Below are 26054 nucleotides of genomic sequence, written 5' to 3'. Positions count from 1 at the left end.
ACTCAGTTTAAGAGGTTATTCCTCAATCACCTTCAGAGGAGGACACAGAGGGACTCTGTGCCCCTCTTCATACGTGTCCTGAACATAACATCAGACTCTGGGGCTGTTTCTTCAGGCATTTTCACTCCTCTCTGCTTTGTGTCTTCTCCTAGTTTCAAAAGCTTTCCGCTTAAAAAAAGTCCTTTCCTGACAAGTTGGACAGTTTTCGTGGGAAGTGTCCACGGCCCCTCTGAGCTATTAACAGCCCCACACACAGCCTCACTTCTCTTCCCCTCATTCCAGTCCTCACAGTGGCCCATTATACTAAATCACACTGATCCAAAAATGGGAGTTGAGGGAGACACTCTGAAATAGGCTAGAAAACCTCTACTGTGGTAGGGCCCGTAAGAGGATAGCTTTTTTAAGCATTTGTGTCTCTGCTGAATAATTTCTGAAGTTCCACATTTAAATTCCCTCTCTAAGTGCTACAGCCTGCCCTGTGAGGAGCTCACTAAAACTGTGGCAATGAAGGATATGATCAGTTTTCTGAAGGTGCTGTGACCTAGAGGCAGGTCTGATTACATCATTTGTTTTGGGTTGAGTCTCAGGAGCTTTATAAAAAGCAGTCCTAAAAGGAAGGAGAGAGACAAGGGGAGAGAAGGGCAATAACTCATTAGCAGAAGCTCTGTACATGTGCATTCTGCTATTTGCCACATATCTACAAAAGAGTTTCTTCAGAGCGCAGAGAAACCTGTGAACTGTTGGAATATTATAAGTCTTCCCTTGAGATGTCAGTCAAGAGCTTCAGTACAGTCACAGTCGCTACTGTGCTTATTTTCTTCCTAAAGATACAACTCTCAGTGCAAGCGCCGTTGAATGGTAAAGTCTTTCAGCTTTCTATTTTATTGTCACTTGTAACTTATGGCAGCTAATGTATGAAGAAAACTGGCATCTTTTAATTATTACTATTTCAATAGCATGCTCAAAGTTGTATATTGTTGCAGTCTACAGCTGTTTGTATCCTTAGTATCCTTCAATTTCTCAGAATAAGTATTCTAATAGATACAGAAATTTGTCCTCTGATTTAGTTTGCGTTACAGACTTCTTGCATGCCAAGTATGCCTCGCTTTGTGATCTTTTTTGTTTCTCATAGAATGAAGGTGAGACTGGCCCTTCTCAGTTAGTGGAAGCATCACACTTTTCCCTCTGCCCTGTTTATTTTTAAACCAGAGAAAAAGAATGCAATCCCTGTGAAGCACCCCATGTACTAGATAGACCTCACTCTCTTATATTTAAACAGGACCAGTTGCAGGAGGTCAGCACTCCTCACTCTCTTTGTAGGAGTTAATGTTTATCTACTCAAGTTGATTATAATAAATTTTCATCCATTTAAGATAATTACAATCCACCTGGTGTGATTATAGGATACGAGGGAGAATAATCGTAAAGGGTTGTGTGAGAGGACTTACTCAGCACATATATTCATGGGACACAAATCCTGAAGGCTGAAGCGTAATCCAGAGCAGTCAGCTTCAGACAGAGCTCTGCCAAGACAAGCATTTTACTGGGTTTTTCGCCTGAGCTACATAAGGGATGGAATTCAAACTTTTAAGGTCACCTTCTTATTCTGGGCATATATCCTCCGAAAAATGGCTATATTCTCTAGCAGAATCTCCCACCTGAAGGGCAGAGGCTCCTAGAGCTTGATGTTTCCCAGAATAACAGAATAAAGCTTGGTGCTTTCCAGGTGCTTTCTCTGACAGCACAGAAGGTTTGGAAGTGAAAGGATGTGTGGAAAAGGTATGTCTTACAATACATCCTGAAGGGAATGCTGGAGAATTCCTATCTTAGAATTAGACACCCAGTGCCAAAAAATGGCAAGAGCTACAACATCTGCCTGTCTCTGACATCTTCCCAAGTCGGAGACGCAACTGATGTCGATTATCACAACTAAAAGCATTCCCACTTCCCAAGTGACATTGGAAACATATTCATTCCCTGGATATTGATCAGTGCGACACAGATACACTGGCTCTAGGAACCTCCTCTGCTGTACATGGGCATGTAACTGTGCTACTCATCAGCCCTCACCCCAGCATGACGCGAGGCAGGAGAGTGCTCACAATAAAAAGCTGTTGATAGTTCCCTTCTTAATGTGAATCAGACTCCTACTTTGGGAGGCTGTGTGAGAGTCTGCCTCATCCTCATTTCATTGTCAATCAGAATAAAGGTAATAGCAACCTTGCTCACAGTGAGAGGGGTGGCAGCAAATCACTTTTGCAGCTCTACGTGCTCATTCAGACGAAATCAAGAAGATTCTGCCATTTGGTCATCTATTCATCTCCTGATCTAAGTTAGATGAACCAAGCATTACATATGCCTCAGCCCTACCTGCACTGGCTGCTATTATTGCACTCATCAGTAAAGTCATAATGGTAGTGAATTGCAGATCATCAAAATGCTCACAGGCTAATGAAAATTTCACTTGGCAAAAGACTTTAAGCTTTCATTTATTTTTGTTTCTGTTGGCATAAACGCCCAAAATACTGAAAATCTTGACTGTTTTAAGGTTGTTCTAGATTATAAAAATACTAGTTTTGACAGTTCTTATGAATTTTAATAGGCAGTAAGAGCATGAGGGGAGAGTAGTTATTGTAGTTAAGCCAGTATTTCTTCAAACCCTGCTCAGATGAGGATGTGGCGATTTCTAAAACCTATTGACAGTTATTGCCTTCAGGCAAGTTTTACCTACAGAAAGTGCTGACCAGAGGACACAAGCACCCCCAAAAAACCTCAGTAAGAAATAATCCCCAGCAGAGAGAAGGGGAGAGGAGAATGAGGTTTCTCATCTTGAAATCTAAGACAGTGCGTGAATTCTTCTACAAAAGGAACCAGGGGACTTCAGCCAGGATGATTACACAGACCTCGTTTTGAAAATTCCAGTAAAAAAGAACAAGACACACTGATCCCAACAAACTGGAAGCAGAGAGCTTAGTGTTCCCAGCACATATCAATACAAAAGGCATAAGTGCAGCTGTTTTGCACATCCTTACAAATTAATCCCAAACATTTCATACAACATTCTTTGGAGAAGAGCTGTATCTGTGATCACGCTTTAGAGTGCAAGAAATGTAGCCAAAAATCATGTACTGAGCAGACATGTGCATGTAAGGATAAATATTTGCCTGCACGCACGCACGCACACACAGGCACATGGGGAGCTTGCAAGACTCGTAATTCAGGACTGTTTTCTAAGCAGAAATAAAATTAAATTTGTGGAGAGTAAAGATCTTCATTAGCCTGATATCCAAAACTGTTCAGGTCTGTCAGGACAAGCACCTGTAATTACACAGCTAGCTGAATGACTGTAAGTAGGTTTCGGGACACAAAAAACCATAATTTTAAAAGAACATGCAGTAAGTCAAGAGATTTCCAAAGGCATGCAGAGACACTGTCCCAAGTTCAGTTCCTTAAGCAATGGATGAATATTGATCACTTTAACAATTTAGTACTCACTCAACCCCCCAGGATTCTCTGAGTTACATGGGTTCATGTATCCTACTCCCTTTTTTCAAAGTCCGTCTATTCCTATCTGTTTCAATTGGCAAATCCCAGAGCCGCTGTACAGAAATGACTGTCCATCATTTTCCAGTGTAGCGACTGACAATCCACTGATGTTTTTCAAACTCCTCAACTAGGCATGAGGGGGTTCATTATAACTACACCCTATTTATACATCTTAGTTTCCTAACCAGAAAAAAAGTCAGGGATGTACCTATAAACAGAGTCTGTGGCTATTCCAAAAAAAAACCAAAACCAAAACATGACAAAAGTTTCGCTCCAGGATTTAAGTGACCACAAGAAAGTCAAGCCCTAAGGGCAGGATCACAGGGATAATTATAATTACAATTCGGGTGAGAAGGGTTCGTAATCTTTGAAAGTGTCTGTTTTGCTCAACATTTGGGGATAGAAAGACAGATAAAAGTATTGCAAAATTCAGTACATGGGTTTAAGTGGCAATTTGTTTTTTTACAGAGTATGATCAATTCCAAATATTCACAGTAATATTTTCTTTGTCTTTAAACAGGGTCAAAATGGTCTTATATTGGTAAGTACTAACTAATTTGTACATACTAAGTTGTGGCTTTGTTCTGTATTTTAAGGACAACATGCCAAATGTATCCTGGTGACAACCTACTGGGTTCACTATCTTTACCCAGGTTTGCATCTGGCTCATTGTCTTGAAGTGTTATTCATCCATCACGTTTCGTATCTGGCTGAGTAAGAGTCAGTTATTTGGTTCTGAATTGCCTTGCAGAATGACAGGAACTTTAGCAGACTAAGACTGGCCCTACAACTGCAGAGGTTCTCCAAAGCCCTCTGTTTCCTCACCAGTCACAGACCAGCAGCACGTTTCAGCCTAGTTCTGCAAAGGGCATATCTCTCCCTACCCACGTGGGTCTTCATTTTTAAGTAAAGTCAGAGTTCAGCAAGTCACCTGTATCATGTTACTGGAGACTCAGCTCCCTGAAAATGCCAGCACTGACAAGGTAGAATAAATTCTATTCAGGAAAGCAGTGTTATTTTGTACACTAGTCCTTTAAATCAGCTACTAACCAAGAAGGATCTGATGGCTGCTCAGGAAGAATTACCTAGAGATATTTTTTTAATTGATCAAATCCTCTGGCCAGTTTTTTCCTCATTCAGAGTAGTGTTTTATATGCCACGTGCCCACAGAGAGGTAGGCAGTTCTTAAGCCTTTGGTGCGGCTCCAAGACAACACAAAGAACCTCTGAGATTGAATTTACTGCTAATAACTACTCCCTTTGGCTGTGCTCCAGTTTACCTCACTCGCTTCACATAAGCCAAAGGAAAACTGTCAGCTGCATGTCTATAGGTATTAATCTAGCTGCCAGTATGCATACATATACTTCACATTCTCATTAGGAAAAAAACAGCTTGACACAGTTTGAATAACAAAAGCCTGGGTTTCCCACCTTGACAGCAGCCGTCAGATGAACATAACCCTGCTGGGTAGTAAGGAAAGCAAGACTTCTACCATCAAATAGAAGTTTTGCCCACCTTCCCAGGGTAATGCTTGTTTAAATTAGCTACTTCTCCCTTTCTGGGAATTCAGGTACTAGTTTTTATTTCAGAGTATGCTATTCTCAGTGCCCAACTTCATCAGTTCCTGTTAAGCACTTCCATCCTGCAGGCTGATTTCTAACATGTACTGGAGGATAGAGGGAAGGTGCACAAAATAGATTCTTATTTTTTTCCTTCAACCACTGATTTTCAAATATATCTAGAAAAACATATAAAAGCAACTTCAAATAATTAAAGTGGCAACTGAACTTGTACATAATAGTTCTTTTCATATGTCTGGAAAAAAGCAGAGGTAGAACGTTGATCTGCACAGAGAAAAACAGTGATTAGAGAGACTGCAGTCAGCCAGAAAAGAGCCTCTCCATACTCTCCTACTGAACCTGGTTCCTTACGGCAGCCTACACCTTCCACCATTTACCTTTATCCCTGCAGCACTTCGCAATGCCTCCCACTAAAATTAAGTCAACAGGAAGGGAAAGGAAGTCAAGCCATTATAATTACAGTGCAGACTGGTGTCAAGATGAGGGTCAAGGTACAAGATTAAGGCTGGAGGACAAATCCGGGTGCTGACTGTCACTGAGAATTCTATTTGATCAGTATGACAATATGTAAAATTGAATGTTGATATAGCATTAGCAGCTCAGGGCATGGTGGCAAAGCAAGATGACACTGAATGTGATCAGGCATTACTTTTCAGCACAAGCTTTACAAAGAAATGAGCATTTGCCTTGGTTATAATGGAAACTACTGCATTAGATACAATAAATATGGAAGCTAAACCTCTCCTCTATTTGCTTCTTCCTTAGCCAAACTGCAGCGATGCTATTTGTTCTTCCTAATTTCACTACTTTTGTATAGAGCCCAAGAAAAAGTGCCTGGAAGAAACAGCACAGGCCAGTGAGCTAGGGCATGAGCCCTCAGCCCCCTCTGACACAGGCTTACTTTGTGTCTTCTGATGGGATGCTTCACCTTCTGTAAAATGGACAAAGTAGATGAAGTGTATAATGAGAAAAGTGTTCTCAGTTAAAGCACTAAAAAAATTGTTCTGATGCATCATAGCTCAGGACAGCACATGCATGCAGTTTTTGGCAATGTTGTTGTGTGGATGGAAGGTACAGGACAGAAGTCCTCCACCCCAGAAGAGAGTTGGAGAGCTGGGCTTCAATCCTTTGGATTCTGGCTTCCTGCTTCTGTAATGTAAGAGGGCTGGAAAGAAATCAAAGAACAAGAATCACTCCTCGAGAGGGGACAAGCTACAGTGGAGAAAACTAGCTTTACAGCCAAGTTTAAAGTAATAGTGCCAACAAAATCATTAACGTGTTTCAGCATGTGAGGATACACAAGAACTGTTGTTAGCAGACATCAGGCTAATTGAACTTGCAAACTCTTTAGTTTTACTGTTGCCAAATACTGTACTTCGATTCAGTGAGGTGCTGAGAACCTGTGCTAAGACCCCTCTGCTTCCCCTTAGGAAATGCCAGCTTTAGTGAACACACTAGAACATGCCCAAAATTTCTCATACAGCACTTGAATGGAGTAGCAGAGACAGCTACAGCCCTTGGCAATTCCTGTCTCACAGTCTTCCCTCTGGACACAATTGTGGAAGATTGGATACGTGTACACAGAACAGTATAACTAAGCTCCACCTGTGCTCTGAGCGAAATGGAAACCGTGTGGTCATGTTACTGTGGCAGGGAGCCTGCAGTCTCAGTCTTCACTACTAACTCAGCCCTGGGCTAACGGCAGCCGTACAGCTTCCAGCTGGCTGAAAACAGGGCAGAGTGCTCTGCCTGGCTGCAAAAATACCACAGACATTCCCTGTGTTACTGGCCTAATGCATCCTACTACATTAGTTTACTTCAGATCAAGAGAACCTGGATACCCTGTGAGAAGCTCGAGCAACATGAATATTAATTCACCATCAGAGCAAAAGTCTGTTGGTAACACTGGTGTCTCATAGGCCTGTTTTCTTCTTTTTTTAAGTCAGCCAATGTACACATCCTGGGAGCAGACACCACTGCTGTTCCTAAAGGAACATCCGTCCTGCATCACCCAGCAACACTAGGGCTGCGGGGCTGGCTGAAGGCTTAGGCATGGAAAGCTAAAAGCTGTCACTGGAGATGATACAATGGATGCATGCAGCCACGGTGCTGAGGGTATTTTGCTCAGCTCATTGTGCAGCTGGGCAGCAAGACTATCCAAAGAATTATTAGTACTTTATTTACAGACATCTGTTATAAAATAGCCATGAGGGCACAGCCAGGCTCAGGTTTATTTACAGCATGGTAGGGCAACATGGTCCTGGAAATTCAAGTAAAAGAAGGCAGCCCCCCAGCTGGATTTGAGCAACCCGAGTTTCCACTCCTTACAGCAGGGAATGTTCATGGATGCACTGGGAGCAGTGGTAGCAGGAGAGGTCTCACTTCCACCCATATCAACAGCTCCATACCTTAATTTGCTCACTCCAACAGCTGAATATTAGTGTTGGGTGGGTAGGACAGGCCCATGGCACAATTATTGCTCTGCTGGCACAGTCCTGACAGAATCTTCATAGCAGCAAATGTCATCTGAGATGCCTGGGTCTTTCCCTTTGTCACAGATGTTGTCACAAAAGAAGGAAATTAACAACTAGGATATTTTTGCAATACTTGTTTTGCTAATACCTTTTGGGACTTGTAGTATAGGCCAATCTTAATACATCCACATGCTATTCTTTATTCAGCAATGATCAGACAGAACCTTTGTAAACACAATGTGATCTCCGCTGAATTTATCTGAATGTGCTGGCACAGAAAAAGGAAAATCTGGTTCACAATCAATCATTCATTTTCAACAGAGCTAGCTGAGAAATGCCTTCCAGCTGTGCGGTTTATCTACCATGGAAATCTTAATTTCACATATGCAAACCCAAGCTGCAGTGAGCTCAGGTCTTTGAGACAGAAGTTTTGAAGCACTGAAATTAGGAAGACTACGTGGCAGAATTTCCAGAAAACCTGGTTTTGTATCAATAAAGGATTTTTTTTTGGTTTGGTTGGTTTTTTTTTTAATTGAGCACGAGTGAAAAACAAGCAAAAACTGCTGTAGCTTAGGGGCCTGTGAGTGGAGTTGCAGATTTATATGAAGGAAAGGATAATCTTTAGTAAAGATCAAGGCAAATAAAGAATACAATAACTACAATATTTTACAGAAAAGACAAAAGTTTCCACTCTGAACTGCTGATGTAGGTGTGGAAGTTCCCATACTCTGTTGCCAACTCTTAAGGGCCTTCAATTCATCCCAACAGAGTACTGAAAAAGTGAGTGGTACTTCATGATATGGTTTCCACTGGCTGGACTAGACTTCTATTTTATACATCAATTAAAAATTGCCTATTTAATTATCAAGTTTCCAAACCTATCACATGTAATATATTAAAGTCTTTTTGCAAACTCACTATCTTATCAGTACACAGAAACCCCAAACTGTTTAAAATTACTGAAGTCTCTTTACAATAAAGGCTTCTCACCATTTTTTTTACACTGCTGTAGTCTTAGCTCCCTGGAAAGTGTTAAATTTCAGTGTTGCCTTGCACATCAAGTTTTGTCCTCAAGAAACTATCATTTCCCGGTATATCCTGATACATATTTTCCTGGGAAATATTACTGAGTGTATATATCCCAGAGAGTTTATGCTCTTCTGGATGGATCTGTTACTTGCTAAAAAATATGTGGAGGATAGTACAACAGTCTTCTATTATGTCAGCATAACATTTATTAGCTTTTAACAAGAATTTCAATAACTTTAAGATGAAGACCTAAGAGGAGAGCAATTAATGTGATTGGCAGTGGAGTCAAAGATGTAAGTTACAGCAACGTCAAGGCCTATCTATACTGAAAAGCACTGATAGAGTCTGAGTATCCACACTGCAAACAATGTCATGTCCTAACCTACGTCTCAAATAATCTTCAAGAGCTTTAACAAGGAAGTAAGTCTGTCTTTGAGCACCAGAACTGAGCTTGCCAATTCTGTCGCATGCAGTATGTTTAAGTCAGATTCACCTCTACTATCCATATCCTTGGAAACTGTCTTTCCCATAAAAAAACGAGCCCCTAATAATATTCTCCTGACTGTTAATTTTCCTTCAGAAAAGATCTGAACTTGCTTTGCCACTGATGACCCAATCTAACATTAGATTCTGGCATTCACAATTCATGGAAGATGTTAACATACTGGAGAGACTTCAAAGAAGCCCCAAGGAATATTATAGGTTTGGAAAAGAAGCCTTCTAACCAAAGACTCAAGGAACTCAATCTATTTAGCTTAAGAGAAGTGAGAAACTATGTCCTCTGTGTTATAAGTACTTCAATGGGGAACAAAAGTATGCTAACAGGAGGCTCTTCCATTTCTAAGCAAAGGATTAAAAGCCATCACTATCCAAACGAAGTCAAAGCTAGACAAACTCACAGTGTTTGATAATTACTTGGCAAGCTGCCAAGGAACGTAATTATCCGTTGGGCACTAATGAAGTATCTTTTACCTGCAATGCTTAAAGGAAGAGTAGACCTTTTTTCCTTTCTGAAAGATATGGCCTCCTTGAAGTAGAAATTAATCCAGGGAGGCCCCATAGCCTGTGTTATATGGATCAGACTGGGTCATCCTAAAAGACCTTCCTGCCTTAGAAGAATCACGATGAATCTTCAAAGTTAAGGAGAAACACAAGTTGCAAGTACTGCTTTTGGTATTTAAATCCAAGTGGTCTCAGCTTACAGCTTGTGAACAGCTGCTAGCTATTAATGTGTAATTAAATCAAAGACACAATTAAAAATCTCTTGATATTATCTATTCTTTGTAGATCCTGCCTAAGGTAAAAGGCTGGGATGAAGAAAAGTTTCACCAGAGTTTGAGCAAGTTATTGCAGGTCAAATTATCATAACACCTTCCATTTTTGCAAGTTAGCTTTTCACTGTGGGTTATGCAATACTGCTAGATATAGCCAGACAGTTTGTACAATAAGGAAAAGTTTATAAGGGTCTAGCTTTCCATGTACTGAAAAGTATGGAAACTTTCCTCTGCCAACATGAAGTCACTTCTTTCAGCAATTCTCTTCAGAAGGCTGAATAGCTGCGTTACTGTGCATATGCCTGTTACTTCTATAGGGAAAAGTAATTCATGCCAGTAAATAATCCACACACTGTCACAGATCCAAACTCTACTTGTCACGCTTGTGGGCTCTGCAGAGAGACAATACCATGACGAGAGGGTGAGAGGCACTGAGGTGGGCTGTGGCGCTGCTGCCTGCAAGCCTCACCTGGTGAGCTGCCAGACCTGCAGTTCCCCAAGAGTGTAACAGCAGTTGAGATTGTCAAAAAATCGAGGGGCAGCAAAGTGAGATTTTTGTTGGCATTTGTCCCTATTCTTTCTAACGGCACACTGGAAAGATGAAATTAAGTTAAAAAAAAAATCTTAAAAATTCAGAAAAGGTTCCTTTTCCAAATTTTGGGTGAAGGTTGAAACAGGGGAGTTTTTATATTAATTGCATATTTAAGGCTTAACAAATGTATCTCTCTTTTAATTTACACAGGTCCCAATGGAGAGAAGGCCTGGCCAAAGAAATACCCATTTTGTGGAGGAGTATTCCAATCGCCAATAGATTTCCACAAAGATATTCTCCAGTATGATTCTAATCTCTTGCCTTTAGAATTCATAGGCTATAATGTGCCCTCCACTGACCAGTTTACATTGACCAATAATGGTCATTCAGGTAAGGGAGCTCAAGGACAGCAAGGTATTGTGAAGGAAAGAGTTGCTGGAGCTCATGATTTTTTTATTTAATGGGTAAACTACCTTGATTATCAGATGAAGCTTTCACATCAGCATACCTACATCTAGAGAACAGGCTTGGGAAAATTGGGAATGTACTAAGTACAAATGGATTCACAGTAAGCCAAATTGACTGTGGTTTTTAAGTAAACTCTAGGCATGTCAAAATTAATTCCTGCGCTTTTCTTATTAGTTTGGTTGGAGTGCTCCGAAACAGAAACAGACTTTGTGATTCTGTTAAAAGAGATAAACTGATAAAATATGGGTCTTTGACATGCCAGACTAATCAAAGCAGCTCAGCTGAATTACATGAGGGAGGGGGGGAAGAAAAAAAAAAAAAAAAAAAGGCTAGGAGCACCATTCTGTTCTTATGGTTTGAGATAGAAACCTCTTTACTGTAAGGTAAGAAAGGCAGATAAAAAGGCAGAAAAATAATTAGAAATAGTATACAAACATGCCCTCCACTATAGAACCAAATCAAAGTGTCACTACAGTAGGTAAAAGCAGAGAAGCCGCAGTCTCATAAAGGTCTAACTATATTGACACAATATACAATACCAGTAAGCTAATCCCACCATTTTTTATTCCTTCCTGAAACATTTGAAGACATAGAAATAAGCCCTCCTTCTTTGTATCCTCCTGTATTGCATAAGCATCAAAAGAACCTGTGTCATAAAATGGCCTCTGCTTCTGCTCTTCTCTGGCATGCTTGGTTAAAAGATGCCCATCATGCATACATCTTTTTTTCCTCACTCTTTCAGTGGGGTAAAACTGCTCTGTAGAACATCATAGTCCCATTCTTCAGTAAGGGCCAGCCTCTTAGGGCATGGTTCCTGGTTTTCCTCTTCATCAATTTCTCCATCAAGGTTGCTTTAGACTAGGAATGGCTGTAACGCCCTTTCCTTGTGAACCTTCTTTTCCTAAGAGCCCTTCTTGGTCCTGAGTGAAAGATTGTACTGTCACAGTTGAATGTATTAGGCTGATGTAAGTGACAGGCAACAGGCAGAGAAGGAAACATTGTCATTGTGGACTTCAACAGTGCCAGAGAGCAGGTGGAGACAAAAGAACAACACTGAGAGGCTGTCCCTCAATAACAATCATACAGGTAAAAGCAAATTCCTTGTAGACTCTACGTGACTAACATTGCTAGATCTTGCCCCTAAAACAAGAAGTTCAACTACTTTCTAATGAAAGCCAAGATAAAATGTATAGGTCCCTTGGTAAAAACAGGAATTCACTTCTAAGGTCAGAGCCCTCCTAGAAAGCAAGGGACATGTGACCCACTCTAGAAACCTCACTCAGATACAAACCTTAATTGCTCTGAGTAACAAAAAATTAGCCTCTGTTAGAGTTACCATTATACCATCTGCTGCTATCTTCTCTTATGACTAGAGAGGAAATCAGTAGGATGGTTAGTATTACAGTATAAGTCATTCCAACATATAATTAATGTGCTTCACCGGCCATAATTAATGTGCTTCACCGGCCAGCTGATCCAGACACAATTACCTACTTCAGCTAGACTGAAAACAGTAGAGCTCAAAAAAAAGCTTTTCTAGCACTAGCTTAAAAATACATAGGTTTGTAGCTATTATTTCATTAAGGTTTTGAGCTTTGTTTCCCCTGTTTCATGTCTGGGACACTCCAGAAATAAATTGTATTCACACTGGAAAATAATAAAGATAAATTTCAAAGAAATTGATCTATTCTTTACATAAACCGTTGCTTTATGAAGTACCAAACTTCTCAAGTGAACAACTCAGATTCTGCTGTGTTGAGAATTACTACTGTAATTTCTACACAAAAAAAATAACCCAGCCCATCTTCCACGCTGGAGAGCATTAGCGAGCAGAAGGGAGGGTAATGCATACTAAGGTCTCCCTCCGGCACGTCAAGAGAGGAAATGCTAGTTCTTAAGGCCTGTGATTATCATGCTGCCTGACATCAATGCTCTGGGTTTCGGGGGGAGTGGGAAGTTTATTTGGTTTTGCCATATGCTCCTAAAAGAAGATTAAGAGGCAGAGAAGTTCAACATGAGTTTAAAAATACCATGAAGAATATTAATTTATTAAGCCAGCTTCAACCATTATAAGAGGATGGAAAGAAGGCAAGTGAAACAAAGTTTTGCTTCGACACGTCAATAACTCTCTTCAATAAGACTGAGATAATTTTGCATTCTTCATGGAGAAAAAAGATTTCCATTAGCAACAATTCTCACATTCAATTCCTTTAGATTAAGAAAATAGAAAAAGGGTACATTCTAAATTCTCCTGAATTGCTTACAAAGGGTTAAAGACAACTAAAGTGTTTATCTCCTACCACAGACTAAGATGGATTTGAGTTAAGAATCTGCTTTGCTCATGCTCGATATGTAATATACTTAGACACAGTGTTCTTATTTGCCCTGTGCTTGAGAGCTGTGGTATCATTTGCTCCTATCTGGTTTTGGTCTGCTTACAGTGAAAATGTATCTGTCGCCTACTATGTACATCAGAAACCTCCCGTTTGAATACACGGCATCTCAACTTCACCTACACTGGGGAAACAGAAATAAGTCAGAAGGCTCAGAGCACACAGTCAGTGGGAAGCATTTTGCAGCAGAGGTAAGACAAGCTCAGACCAGGGACAGAAACAAAGAAGGCTGGGCAGGTCCCACTGTTTCAAAGTGGGATCTTTATCTTGGGTATATGACCATAAAAGGCTGCAAGGTTTTAATCCAAGTATTTATGATCTGAGTATATCCTAAAAAAAAATGCATCGTGCACCCCAGAAAGGATGGACTCTGATGTACTGTCATGAATATGCCACAAGTCAGGGAGTTAGAATTTAGGTTCTAAACTCAGGGCTGGCACTGGGTCACTTCAGTAATTTCAAGCAAATTGCTAGATATTTGACACCTGGGTTCTCCTCTGTAAACCAGGTATATCTTTTAGCTGCATGGCAACGCTTCTCTGTCCACCCTTGCTCACCTCCTTCTATCCAGTGAAGAACCATTTGCTATCTTTTCTAATCCTAAATTATGGATTTGGGAATAGATTTTGAAAAGCAGTACCAATTGGATATTTACCCCAAAATGTTTAAAAGATAAATCAGTCGGAATAATTTGCTTGCATAGCAGCACTTTAGGAATCTATTTCTTCTCTAGTTACATTTAACACCAATTTTGCATTCTAAAGATCAGAGAGCCCCAAGAGTGCTAAGGTGTTACTTTTTCATAAAAATTTATGAGTACTACAGTCAAGATGCCTTGAAGCTGAAGTGATCGATCCTCTTTCCCCCCTTTATGTAGAGAAGGGGGTAACTCAGCTACAGCAGGGCTGGGAGTGGGAGTTCCAAGGACCTTTCGCTTTTCTCTAAAAAGATCTTACCACTACACCCAGAAAGGATCCCATTTTATTGTCATAGCCTGAGGTGGCTGCACTGGTCTTTTTTAGCTGTGAAGCAGAAATGTCAGCATGCCCCAGACGTTACCATAACATAGTATCTCCTTCTTTGTAGCTGCATATTGTACATTATAACTCTGAGAAATATCCAGATATAACAGCAGCAATGGACAAAGCAGATGGACTGGCGGTTTTGGCTATTCTTCTTGAGGTAGGATGCTGGACCTTTTTTTTTTGTTTAGAATATGCTTTCAATCACTAAGTCATCAGAGACATTTAACGTACAAAATTACCTAGATTATTTAAAGATGGTGTGGCTGAATAAAGGTTCTTCCTTATCTCTTACACAAAAAAGGGCCAGATTCCAGCAGCACATACACAAACAGGAACAAATTTTAAGAAAAGAGGAATTCTGAATATATCCTTACTTTTTTCAGTAAATTAACGTCAGCTATGTTAAATCCATTTTTGCATTCATTTTCAAACTAAGTATTAGTCGAGTTTATCAAACAATAGACAACAGTGAATTTCAAGCTCACTTACTCAAAGCTGCCAGTTGTATCATGAAGCAGTTTAAACACAGCAGAGAGGCACAGGCAGACACAATCCTGGCTTTGGCCACTATATGTAATTAGGATTTGACCACAGGCTTCAGGTTGCAAACTTCCCAGATTCTTTGAATCACAGATTACAGTAAACAAGTAAATTCAGTGCCTTTTTAAGATGACAGAAGGACAGCTTTCCAATTTTCCCTCTAAAGCCCCACATACAAGCAATTAAAGATAATGATGATCTGAAAGAAAAATTTTTAGAAGCTTGTACATATGTAATTCTCCTTTTTCTCAAGGATTAAAACTCCTCAATAAAAATACCTATAAAGATAACTTTTAAATGTGAGGATTTTCTGCAGGATAAAAAAACCCTGAAAACACACAGTTTTTCACATTTCCATCACAAAAGTGAAAATGTTCTAGTTAGCAGACAAAGGTTTAATTCTCATTCATATTATCCAAGCTCACTTCCTAGTAGCTCTAAGACTTTGACAATAATTTTGTGTTAAATTTCAGTTCATTTGGAAGTTGCAGCTGTTGAAAATGGACAGAGTATTTTATATTATGTTAAGTAATAATACTGGGATTCTGGTTACTTTCATGCAATGGTGTTTAAAAATCAAATAAGGGAACAATGAAGATCAGGTCTTTGAAAAACTTTCAGACAGATGGTGGCTATTACAGCTGAGCTAAGGACACCAGTTTACTATGTCTGGTTGTCAAAGGAGTTGCTAAGCACCAACTCTAAAGAATTCATAAAAAAGTCATTGATTATTACACTGAAAGGCTGCTGGTAGCAGTTGAAAAATGTGGTCTTGTTTGATAGTTGAGTTATAGCCCTTGCCAGATAGTTGAGTTATAGCCCTTGCCAGCAGCCCTGCGGTACCCAGTAGTGTCATTCTTTATCTTCCTGTACTGTAAGGAGCAGCAGACTAAAAAATGTTTGTGGGTGGAAAAATGTGGCTTTGAGTAGAAACAAGTAGATGATCTGAGAAGCCTGTCAGTTGGGAACTTATGCCTGCAATGTTCTTGGAAGGAATGGTTTCTCTTCATTTGCACAGCATGCTGAACAGGCAAGGGCAATAGGGCCTTTCAAGAGCACACAAGAGTACACTGCAGCTGTTAAGACAGCATTATGACAAAGCAGCTCTAATAGCTCTGGGGCAAGTAAGAGTATTATTGGGGTTCTGAGGATAGCATTAATATTTTGCATAAAAAGAGTACTTACACCATTCTAGTATATGAATATCTGGACAGTGGAGACACTTGCCTTATGACAGAGGCCATCAGATACTGCTGTCTGCTGTGTACAGAAGCAAAGACTCATATTCAGACTGCGGTGATTTGCACAGCTGTTAATAATCTGCTCATTACAGATTGGACCCTTCAACCCGTCCTATGAAAAAATCTTCAAGCACTTCCGGAATGTGAAATACAAGGGTGAGTGTCTGTAAGCCTGCAACTGGATTGAGAATGGTTAAGAGTATCAAATGTCACCCTGAGAGGGATTGAACCAGCTGAAGAAACAGTCCAGAAAACCCAGGCAAATCTGTCACAAACTGCAAAAGACTTAAAAACGCAGTGCCTTTATGTGAAGAGTGTATGGCTAGCATGCACCAAATGTTTCTGACAGAGCCTTATTTCTTGCATAAGATGTTTTTTGGTTAACAGGGCCACAGTTTATCTTACAGAATTCTGATTTAGCAGCTAAGACAAGATTTGTACATAGGAAACCTAAAAAGCTGTATCCCTTCTTAAACTAAGATCATATCTGTTAAAATTTATTTTTCTTTTCCTAGTGATATGACTAAAAGCATCCTACTTAATGAAAAGCAAATTCATGTCACTGGTACACTACCTGTGTAGTAATGACGCAGCATTTAACACGAATCCCCTATTTTAGATCAGACGGTCCAAGTCCCTGGTTTCAATGTTCGAGCACTGCTTCCTGACAGACTGGATGAGTATTACCGCTATGAAGGATCACTGACAACTCCTCCTTGCTACCCTAGTGTTCTCTGGACAGTTTTCCGACACCCCGTTAAAATTTCACAAGAGCAGGCAAGTTTAAATACGGCACATGTTTTCCTGCTTTGTGTCTGCTAAAGAACAGTAAACACATATTCTCATTTCCTGGATTTCTTTTATGTTCCTGTACGATTGAAAGATGACCATTGCTAAAATCCTTTAAGTGGGAAGAATAGCAAAGAACTGACATAAATCAATACCCTATTCGGTTTGTGGTTAGCACATTTTCAGTTGATCAGAATAAATAAAGGACAGACAACTGCATAGCAATTGGTATAGTATCATCTTAAAAACTCACAGTCAGGTGAGATTAATTTCTGTTTTCACTATGTACTTACTCCCTGCTTTGAGTCTTTCCATGAGTCACTTCATGGTCATTTTTGTTCAGGATTCATGTCTGAACCCTATTCACTAAGTTTTTTAGTGACACTTTGATCCTGTGATAGGTTGGGTAGATTTTAAGTTTCCAAAAAGCATGTGATGTGTTATTTGTCAGTCTTGAATCCCCTGGCTTTTCTCTAACTTAATGGTTTTTATGCTCATCTAATTAACTTTTTTTGTTCTTAAGTGGCCACTTACATAGACTATAAACTCTCAATCACTATCTTCTGATTCACCTAATTATAAACACAGGAGAAAAATGTTATTATCAAAATCTCTGATCAAATTACTGCATGCTCCTTGTTATGAAAGTCCATTCTTAACTTCGTCCTCTCTGCCAGATCATGTCTTTACGAAAGTAGAGAGTTCTTTCATAAAATAGCTTTTAGTACTGCTTAGGAGTTAGACTGTGCTAGGGAGAACATGCTGCAAAGGGCCACCATCTTTTCTCCCATCCAGTTTTCCTGGTAGATAGTTACTAAGCAGGATTAATTTTATCAGGATGTAAACAAAATACAGGTATGGGTTTGGAGATGTCACACTGTTTACATATTATGCTGTGTTTGGCTCACAGCAATGTAATACTTAAGTATTACGTAATTACTTAACTCTTCCCTTTGACTGTCCCTTTGATTTCAAAGACACACACTCAGTGATCATACGTTGGCATTGCTTTTTCTGTATTCTGGGAGCTGAACTGGGTGGTTCCCTTTATAGTTACTGGCACTGGAAACAGCCATGTACTGCACAGAGAGTGACGACCCAGAACCGCTGGAAATGGTCGACAACTTCCGAAATGTTCAGGAATTCCATGAAAGACTGGTTTTTACCTCTTTCCGTGAAGGTAAGCTGTATGAATGCTTCTATGCAAAGAAACAGTGTTTTGCGTAAACTTGAAAGTCCTGTTGCACTGTACCACTACAAAAATATAGAAGTCTCACTTTCCCACAGATCCCTTTGTTCTGTTTTCTCCTCTTACTGCATTGTTGCATGGGCAACTGTATGAGAATAAGGTATTCAAAGAGTATATAAGAAGGCTTTTTTCCACAATGAGTATCAGGCAAGCCCTGCAACCCTTCTGATCAAGGGCAAGGAGATAAAAGAAGGTAGACATGTTTGGCCTTGTCATGCTTAGCAGAAATATCTGCGGTCACTCCAAACACTAAGCATTTTTCTACAGCTGAGCTGTATCAGTCAGCATAAGCGCTTGAGCTGGCCAGTGACTTTTGCTGGTTCTCAGCAATATCAGGACTGGCTTTATGCAGATCACATATTTAAACAGAATCACAGCTTTGCCTTTTAGGGAGACGGTTTTGGGGAAATTACATAGAATCAGAAGAGGTCCTTGAGGAACTCAAACTTGACAAATAAAAATAATTCATAACACTGGATTGTATGATCCAGTGTTACAAATGAAAAAATGTGCCATCTTATGAGGAAGAACTGATTTGAAAGCTTAATTATGCAATCTTACACAACAACAATGCATAGGTTTTGGGAGAGGAGGGAGGTTGCACAAAATCTGCATATGTGGTGAGAAGCTTAGCTGTGCCCCACAGTAGGGCATTTGAGTATATTGTTTATGCAAAATGTATTGTTCCAATTTCTGTGTTGTCTTGCAAATAAATACTTTTAAGCAGTTGTGAAGCTGGCACATGCACTGAAGGCAGATGAATCTAGGCAAGTCACTATACTGTTTGAAATTGAGAGTAAAAGATTTTTGAAAGAAAAAGCAACTTCACAAAGAACTTCACAAAAAAGACTGGCCAAGCAGTAAACTTTTAAAATAATAAAACATGTTAGCACATGATTTCAACTTTGCCTGCTAGTTTCTTCACTGGATAGATGAAAGAATGGAAAACACAGGAGTTGTCTATATTGGGAAATTTCACACAATAGCCGCTGCGGGGAACAGTTCTCCCTGCAGGCATACTGCAGTAGCTGTTCTTGCCATTTCCCTCTGTAGACAGTCGCTTTCATAGTATATCTTTTCTAAAGCTATAAAGAAGAAAAGTGAAAATCAGAGATCATCCAAAACAAATCCCAGACAAAACATTTCTCTGAAATCAGAGATGATTTAGATTCGTCATCAAAAGTTGGCTGGTCTCTTTGTCAGATTAGCTGCATCAAAACTCCTAACCAGAGCAGTGTGGAGCATTGGCAGCATTTGGCCCTTATTTGAAGCAAATCTCCATCTTTGAGATAAAACCCAGAGACAATTTCAGAAGTTATTCTGTGGCTGGGGAGCATTTCACTACTCATGGAAAAATTTTAAAATCTTTCTAAAGCTTCCCATAAGAAGAACATAATTCTACCACAAAGTTTCTTTTGAGTGCCTTCTCTGGAATTATTGCACATAACTTAGTAATTATTTAAATAAGTATGTCGATGCTATTGTCCTTGCTACTTAAGCACATTTCTTTCATTGAGTTCTAATGACTTAGACCTTCATTTCCCTGTATTTTTACTGGAGTAAAAAATTTTTAACAGTTCTGAGCTGACTGACTATATGGCTTGAACCACATGCCATGACTTCCTATTCTCCAGCTCTGCATTAAATCTCTACGTTTCATAATCTCCAGAGCTCCAATGACAAATGTTACATCTCTTCTAATTTTGAGGTGCATAGAAAAAGCATAATATACAATTTTGTTTAATGTACGATTAAGGAGATGAAGACGTTACATCCAATGAGTAAAGTCATCACTATATGACTTTGTACTTTTTACTGAGCATCTTGAAAGGTGCTCAGGTTCTCAAGGGCCCTCACGTCTGTTAACAGCTTCCAGTTTGTAAATAAAGACCTAGAAAATTGACTTTCCTCAAAATAACTGAGTAGTTTTCATCTCCAATCCTCATTCTGGAAGCTTGGAATGCAGTCATCCCAGATACCTCAAAAAAAAGTTCCCAAGCCCCTTGAGCCTACAGTGCAAAGGACTGTAAGCATTCACACTAGTCTTTTCCAGTAAGCAGCTGGAGCATTTTTCTGGTTTCATTGTCATTTCTCCATTTGCCTCCTCGCTTATTTGCTGCAAACGTATCTTACCATTTTTCCCATTACTAGCAGCATATAGCTAAATATTTAAGTATAAACAAACTACTGAACACCATTGGCTACCAACATTTTACATCAGTCTGCATCAGCCCATGTGTTAACAAAAACCAGGATTTTTCCCCTTCTCAAACATCACAAATATCTTTCTGCTATGCATGATGAAGAGTCTCTGCAATCCCTGCTCATGTGTAGTTCTCTGCAGTAAGCAATAACCTTAATCTTACTGCTTCAGAGCAAAGAATAACTAACAGAACAACCCCCCTATCAATTTATCAGTTAAGAAAACTGATCTGTTTGTATTATGTTGGTAACAAGTGGAAATCTTTTTTCTTGACTGTAATATGAGCCTGCATTAGACAAAAGTTATTTCTGTGACTATATACAACTCACATACAGGGCATACACAAATCACACTTGGGATTTTGCTGGTTCTGTTCCTTGATTTCTCATTGTATACTATATAAAGCTATAATCATAATATTCTATTCTATCTTCATGACTCTTATCAACTCCCTATGCCACCGTTTGCAGAGTATAATGGTTGTAGAACAATGCCTCAATTTAATCTCATTTTAAAATGAGAATTACACTAGTTCTCTTGTTGCTAGATTCTAACCAAAATATGTAAGAAAATTACAAGTTTACTAAATCATCAACAATCCTTAATGGCCCCATGATGAATATACAAACTGGTATTAGTTGCACAAATGATATTTTTGAGTAAACTAAAAGATGGCTAAATAGTGAAAAAGGGAAAGAACTAGAGTATGTCAGTCCTTTCTCTGCTTTTGTGGATCGGCCAACTAGAAATATCCCCGTCCTCCATGGCATTCTTATGACCAGAAAGAGGGTTAAAACTTTCTTCCCGAACTTCCAATCTTGAACACCGGGTACCAACTAGAGAACTAGTTGAATTACTATTTTAGTAATCCCCTTCAAATCTCTGCTCAAGTCAGATTAAACAGCAGAATCAGGATTTGCAATACGGCTGCCAAGTTTCTGAGACTGTAAGGATTCCTCTGCAGGGTCTTTCTTAAAGCAATCTACTATAGCAATGCCACTGCAGAAACACTTCCTGAAGTAATAGAAGTTCTGGAGTGAGCAGCTACCTTATGTTTAAGACCGGTTCACCGTGGAATCCTAGAGATCCAACTTTTACTTTTTCTACCCTCTCAATTTGTCAGGATTCGATACCTGGTGGAATTGGCAAGGGTATGTTGCTGATTGCAAACCGCATCTATGCTTTTCTGAGTCAGACTGGTCAGTCAGAAATGAGAAACGCAGGTTCCATCTGTTTCTTAAGCTGACCTTTCAGCACCTGACTACCTTCTCTCTGTAAATCACACTCAATACTCTAAAAGGTAGAGAATTACAATCCATGATCCCAGTAACTGAAAACCAGATACTATGCTTTTCATCCAGGAATCTCTAAACATTTCACAGAAATATTGTAAGCATTATTGTTTCCATCTATGGGGGAAAATTTGACCCAGATGTGACTTTCTCAAAATTGTTGCTGTGAAACAGTGCCAAACCCAATAATAACATTTGGCTCTCCCTCTGCTAAGCCACATTATTTGGCTCCCATGCAGAGGTGACACCAACTATAAAAGCATTTTCAATGTATCTTTAAAGTTGGCATGATTTACCAGAGTTGAATTGTATGGGTTATTGCCCATACTGCTGTTCTCACCCAAGAACTGGTCACTATGGCTACAAAAGGCATTGCTCAGTGCTACTTTAACAGAAACCCCATTCAGTCTAAGTACATTTACTTACAAAAGCTCATTGACTCCATCAGTGAACCATAGAAAATTGTGCTACCCATTTCAAAAAAGGTATTAATCAATCACCCCTGTAATCTCACATTCCACCTACTGTGGTCACAAAGGCTCCCTCACAGGTGCAGCCCCTCACCTCAAGGAAAAAAAAAGAAAAAAAAAAAAAGAAAAGGTTCCTGTCAAAGCACAATTAAAGTGCACCTGGTTGCTGGCTGCAAGTGCCCAGCCTGATGCAGCCAGCTGTACCACACGTAGGAACAGGGCACACTTATTAAGAAGGGAAGGAAAAGCCATACACAGAATCATGGCTTAGGCCCGGCAACCACAGAAATTTGTGAAAGAAATCCTGTTGTGCACACCCTAGGCCCCTACTAAAGCAGGTTTTCAGATTAACTTTTCTGCCTTTTCAATGACAAGACTGAGGGCTGCCACCTTCACCTGAGCACAGACGCCACAAGATGGGGCCGTTGAGCTGTGTTTTGTATCAAAAATGCGAACTGTTCCGTCATCCGCATTTTGATGCCAATAATTGAAATGTAAATTCATGCTCACTATTATCAGATCCTACATTTCAAAATGTTTCTAATCTTAAAGATTATTCAGCAAAACTCAAACATGTTTATAATGTATTTTGCCTGTTAGCAATCTATTTCAATAAAATCAGCTTCACATACATGCAGCTGAAATTTATTGCAATGTTCAAACCTTCCACTGCCCACAAGTTAAATGGGAACCGGTGCCTAGTTTTTATTATTAGGACCATGCTGAAATACTATCTAACTAAATTTTGCAAGAAGGTCTTTTCATCAAAACAGAAACATCCCATACCCTTCCTCTTCAAACTACAATCTCTTTTTCTACAATTCTCTATTTGGTGTTATATTTTGTTGTCCATTTTACACACCTTTACTATAACAAAACTCCCCTTTTAAAGTACAGCTTTTCTTCAACTCCATAGATTGCAAGTTTCTTCTATTCAGTTGGACTTAAAATTAATAAAGCATCTAATGGGTTAAATGGAATAAGGTTAAACTCCACCTTTTACATTTCTGTTTTCTCAACAGCTGATTTAATAAGAGAAAATATCGAGATGGAATACATGAAACCTGTCAGCTTCACTCTGAAAGGGTTCTGATCTGGCTTAGAGAGTCATTTGATAAAATATAAAAAAACAATGTGCAAATGAATTATGAAAATGCAGTTAAGAGTGCTCACCTTTGGGATCTTTGGGAAGGCCAAAATAAATAAAAATATTTTCATGGCCAAAAATGCATACAAAGGTCATTATCAAAGATGGCATTAAAATGATAATGCTTAACATCTCAATGCAAACATGACATCACTTAGTTCTTCATACTAATATTCTGAATTCATTCTTACCTTCTTGGATGCCTTTATGCAATGTTCTCAACAACAAAGCACATCACTCTTCAGCTGTCCACATTCAACGGTGTTCTGCCTTGAAAAAAAAAAAAAGGCATCAAATTTTAACATCCTTAGTTGCCTGGCGTTAGTTCTTCAATTTTGCTTATGCTCTCTTATACATTATAGCATTGAAATCCAAAGAGTTTCTGATCTGCTGTGCCTGTGCCTGCATGTTGGCTTTGTGACTTCAGCAGGTGCCTGAATTCACATCATTCTGAACTGTTGATACAGTTGTGGGATTAGGACCTTCCAGTATACATCTACACAAAGTCATCCATTCCATAACTGCAAAGTGGTATGAGGAGGCTGCAGGGAAGTTGCAGATGTAGAATGCAAATATTATGACAAATTAGAGACTAACCTTCTCCTCTCAAGTAATTTTAATTCACTGATTTGTATGCTTTCCCTCTTTTCCTAGGTTTTCTTGTTTCTGTTGTAATAGCCTGCGTTCTGGGAGTTCTCATCATTCTTGCAGTAGCCTTCTGGCTACTAAAGAGGAAAAGGTAAGATGCCCGACTGTCACATCACAGAAAAAGAAATCAAACCACATTTTTCTTCTCACACAAAGAACTTGTATGTCTGAAACCTTGTACATTTTTTATAGTGGTAATGTTTGATCCTCTGTAAGATATGATCTCTTCCTACAAGCTTTGATTTGTTTTTATCACTGTAGATGTTATTTCTCCTGTACCATATACTCTAACGTAACTCTATTTTATTGCCAGCAAAATATGATATATGGCTAAAAGGTCTCTACTATCTGTGGCCTTGTGCCACAGTGGCCACCATTCTGCCATGTGGGAATGGTTGGTTTTTTGCAAAAAGCAACTATATAAGATTGTTTTTCCACAAAATAATGATTACTGGAACAGTGCTCAGGTAAACACTGAAAAGATAGAAGGACAGGAAATAGGGAATTGTACATGAGTACTGGGGAGAACACAAAAACACTTTCCACTGTAGGTACTGACTGCTCCCACAAGCAGCTAGGAAATGCAACTCCCTTTCCAGACTAAGCAGGACAAGCAGGCTGGGCTGGTAACAGACTTACCCAGTTTTTCTGTTTCTCCTCTCTGCTGCTCCAAATTGCTTTTTGAATCCTTTCATTTTTTCCTAGAATTGCAAGTAAAACAAGAGAGGAACGGAGTTTTAGAAAAAACCTCTCCCAAAGGTCACATCATTTAAGAAGAAATCTGTACTGACAAGAGATCATTTAGCCAGACTGTTTGCCACCAAAGCCAAATTCTGGAAAAAAGACTAAGATAACAAACTTTCCTACAGCCTGAGCCCTTTGCAATCAGCATTGACTCTGCCACCCAGAATGTGTTCTGAAATACTTGAAACAATAAGCTACTGTGACATTTGCACTGGTACCGAGAAAAATAATCTCATGAATGCATAATGAACCATTTTAAGAAACCAATGGTGCTTTTCCTTCATTGGAATTACAATTATTTAATACATTTGTTTTATTTTAGCTGCAAAAAGGGAGGCAAAGACAACAGAGGAGTCATCTACAAGCCAGGCACGTACAAGGAGGATGAAGACATCTCCAAACTTTGATACCCTGCTCTGTCACAAAAGCCTCTTTTCATTCATTGCACTGATTTATTCTGCATTGGTGGAACACATCTCTTGTTCTTGGCTAATGATAAGCCTCAAGAGCGTTTTAAAAACATACCAGCCAAAAGTTTTCTGTAGCCCTTGTTCCCTTGTTTTCCAGGGAGATATGATCAGTGAATACTCCTGAGCTAAATTCCTCACCACGTTCTTATCATGTTTGCTGCTTACTGAGTCTGGGTCTTTTAATTGATTTTACAGTTAATCCTAAACTCCAATTTTATGGTTTGTTTAGCACAGATTTTCCCACAGGTATTCAAATCTGAAGACACTCATCAGGCTACAAGCACCCTTCCCTGCTAAATCAAGGTATTTGGTTTAACACCACAAATATAAACAAGGTAAAGAGCAAGGTGTATTTGAGATCAGAATTTGAACTAGATTGTCCAGTGGATAGTTTTTAAAATCACAGCAAATGATGCTAATAGATTCAGCAGTGGCTTTGTAACAGAAATATTAGAGGAAAAGACAAGTGTAAATGCAATGAGAGCCATGTGGATTATTAATAGGGTTCAGGCCCAGGAACTCAGTGCTGAAAAAATACTACTGCTAGAGGAACAGCTCACTTTCCAGTTATTACACAGCCTCACAAATCTGTTATGGAGGTCAGCCTCTGTCTCTCATTGGAATGAGAGAAGCATCTTGTCTTATTATCCTGCTCTTATTTATAGTGTGTGTATGAATGTTGTAGAGATAATGCAGTTTCTTCAGCTTTTAAGTAGACTTGCTATTTATTCATGAAATCTTGATTGATTTTACAGTATATATTACAACTGCAGTTATACAGTAGATGATTTCGCTGATTTAGTTCTCTGAATTTAGCTGTTCAATTATTAGAAAATAACTAAAATTATTTTTTCAAATCCATAAACTAGATACTTTTGAGTATTATTATGCATTTTTGAAAGTGAGCAGCATAAACCTAACTGTTTCCACTGAAGACAAT

The 26054-nt window shown here is 39.2% G+C and overlaps 1 protein-coding gene across 1 annotated transcript; it reads left to right on the top strand.

The window, feature by feature from the left end:
• The first annotated feature begins 767 nt into the window (after nucleotides 1-767).
• CA12 (carbonic anhydrase 12) lies at nucleotides 768-25051 on the top strand. The gene is made up of 10 exons (XM_074600625.1): nucleotides 768-858; nucleotides 4067-4087; nucleotides 10646-10825; nucleotides 13345-13487; nucleotides 14383-14478; nucleotides 16195-16258; nucleotides 16722-16879; nucleotides 17945-18071; nucleotides 23907-23991; nucleotides 24967-25051. Exons 1-10 carry the CDS (start codon nucleotides 768-770, stop codon nucleotides 25049-25051), a joined length of 1050 nt encoding a protein of 349 aa, XP_074456726.1.
• The last annotated feature ends 1003 nt before the right edge of the window (nucleotides 25052-26054 follow it).

Source organism: Larus michahellis, chromosome 9 (assembly GCF_964199755.1).
Source record: "Larus michahellis chromosome 9, bLarMic1.1, whole genome shotgun sequence".
In the NCBI taxonomy this organism is placed as follows: Eukaryota; Metazoa; Chordata; class Aves; order Charadriiformes; family Laridae; genus Larus; species Larus michahellis.
The sequence above is the reverse complement of the archived record's forward strand: the minus strand, read 5'-3'. Positions and strand labels throughout refer to the sequence as shown.

Excerpts from the sequence above, each read along its gene's own strand:
- CA12 (XM_074600625.1), top strand. The coding sequence starts at position 768 with ATGTCAGTCAAGAGCTTCAGTACAGTCACAGTCGCTACTGTGCTTATT. Across the intron at positions 13,488-14,382 it reads GGAAGCATTTTGCAGCAGAG|CTGCATATTGTACATTATAA; the intron begins GTAAGACAAGCT and ends CCTTCTTTGTAG. Across the intron at positions 16,880-17,944 it reads TTAAAATTTCACAAGAGCAG|TTACTGGCACTGGAAACAGC; the intron begins GCAAGTTTAAAT and ends TTCCCTTTATAG.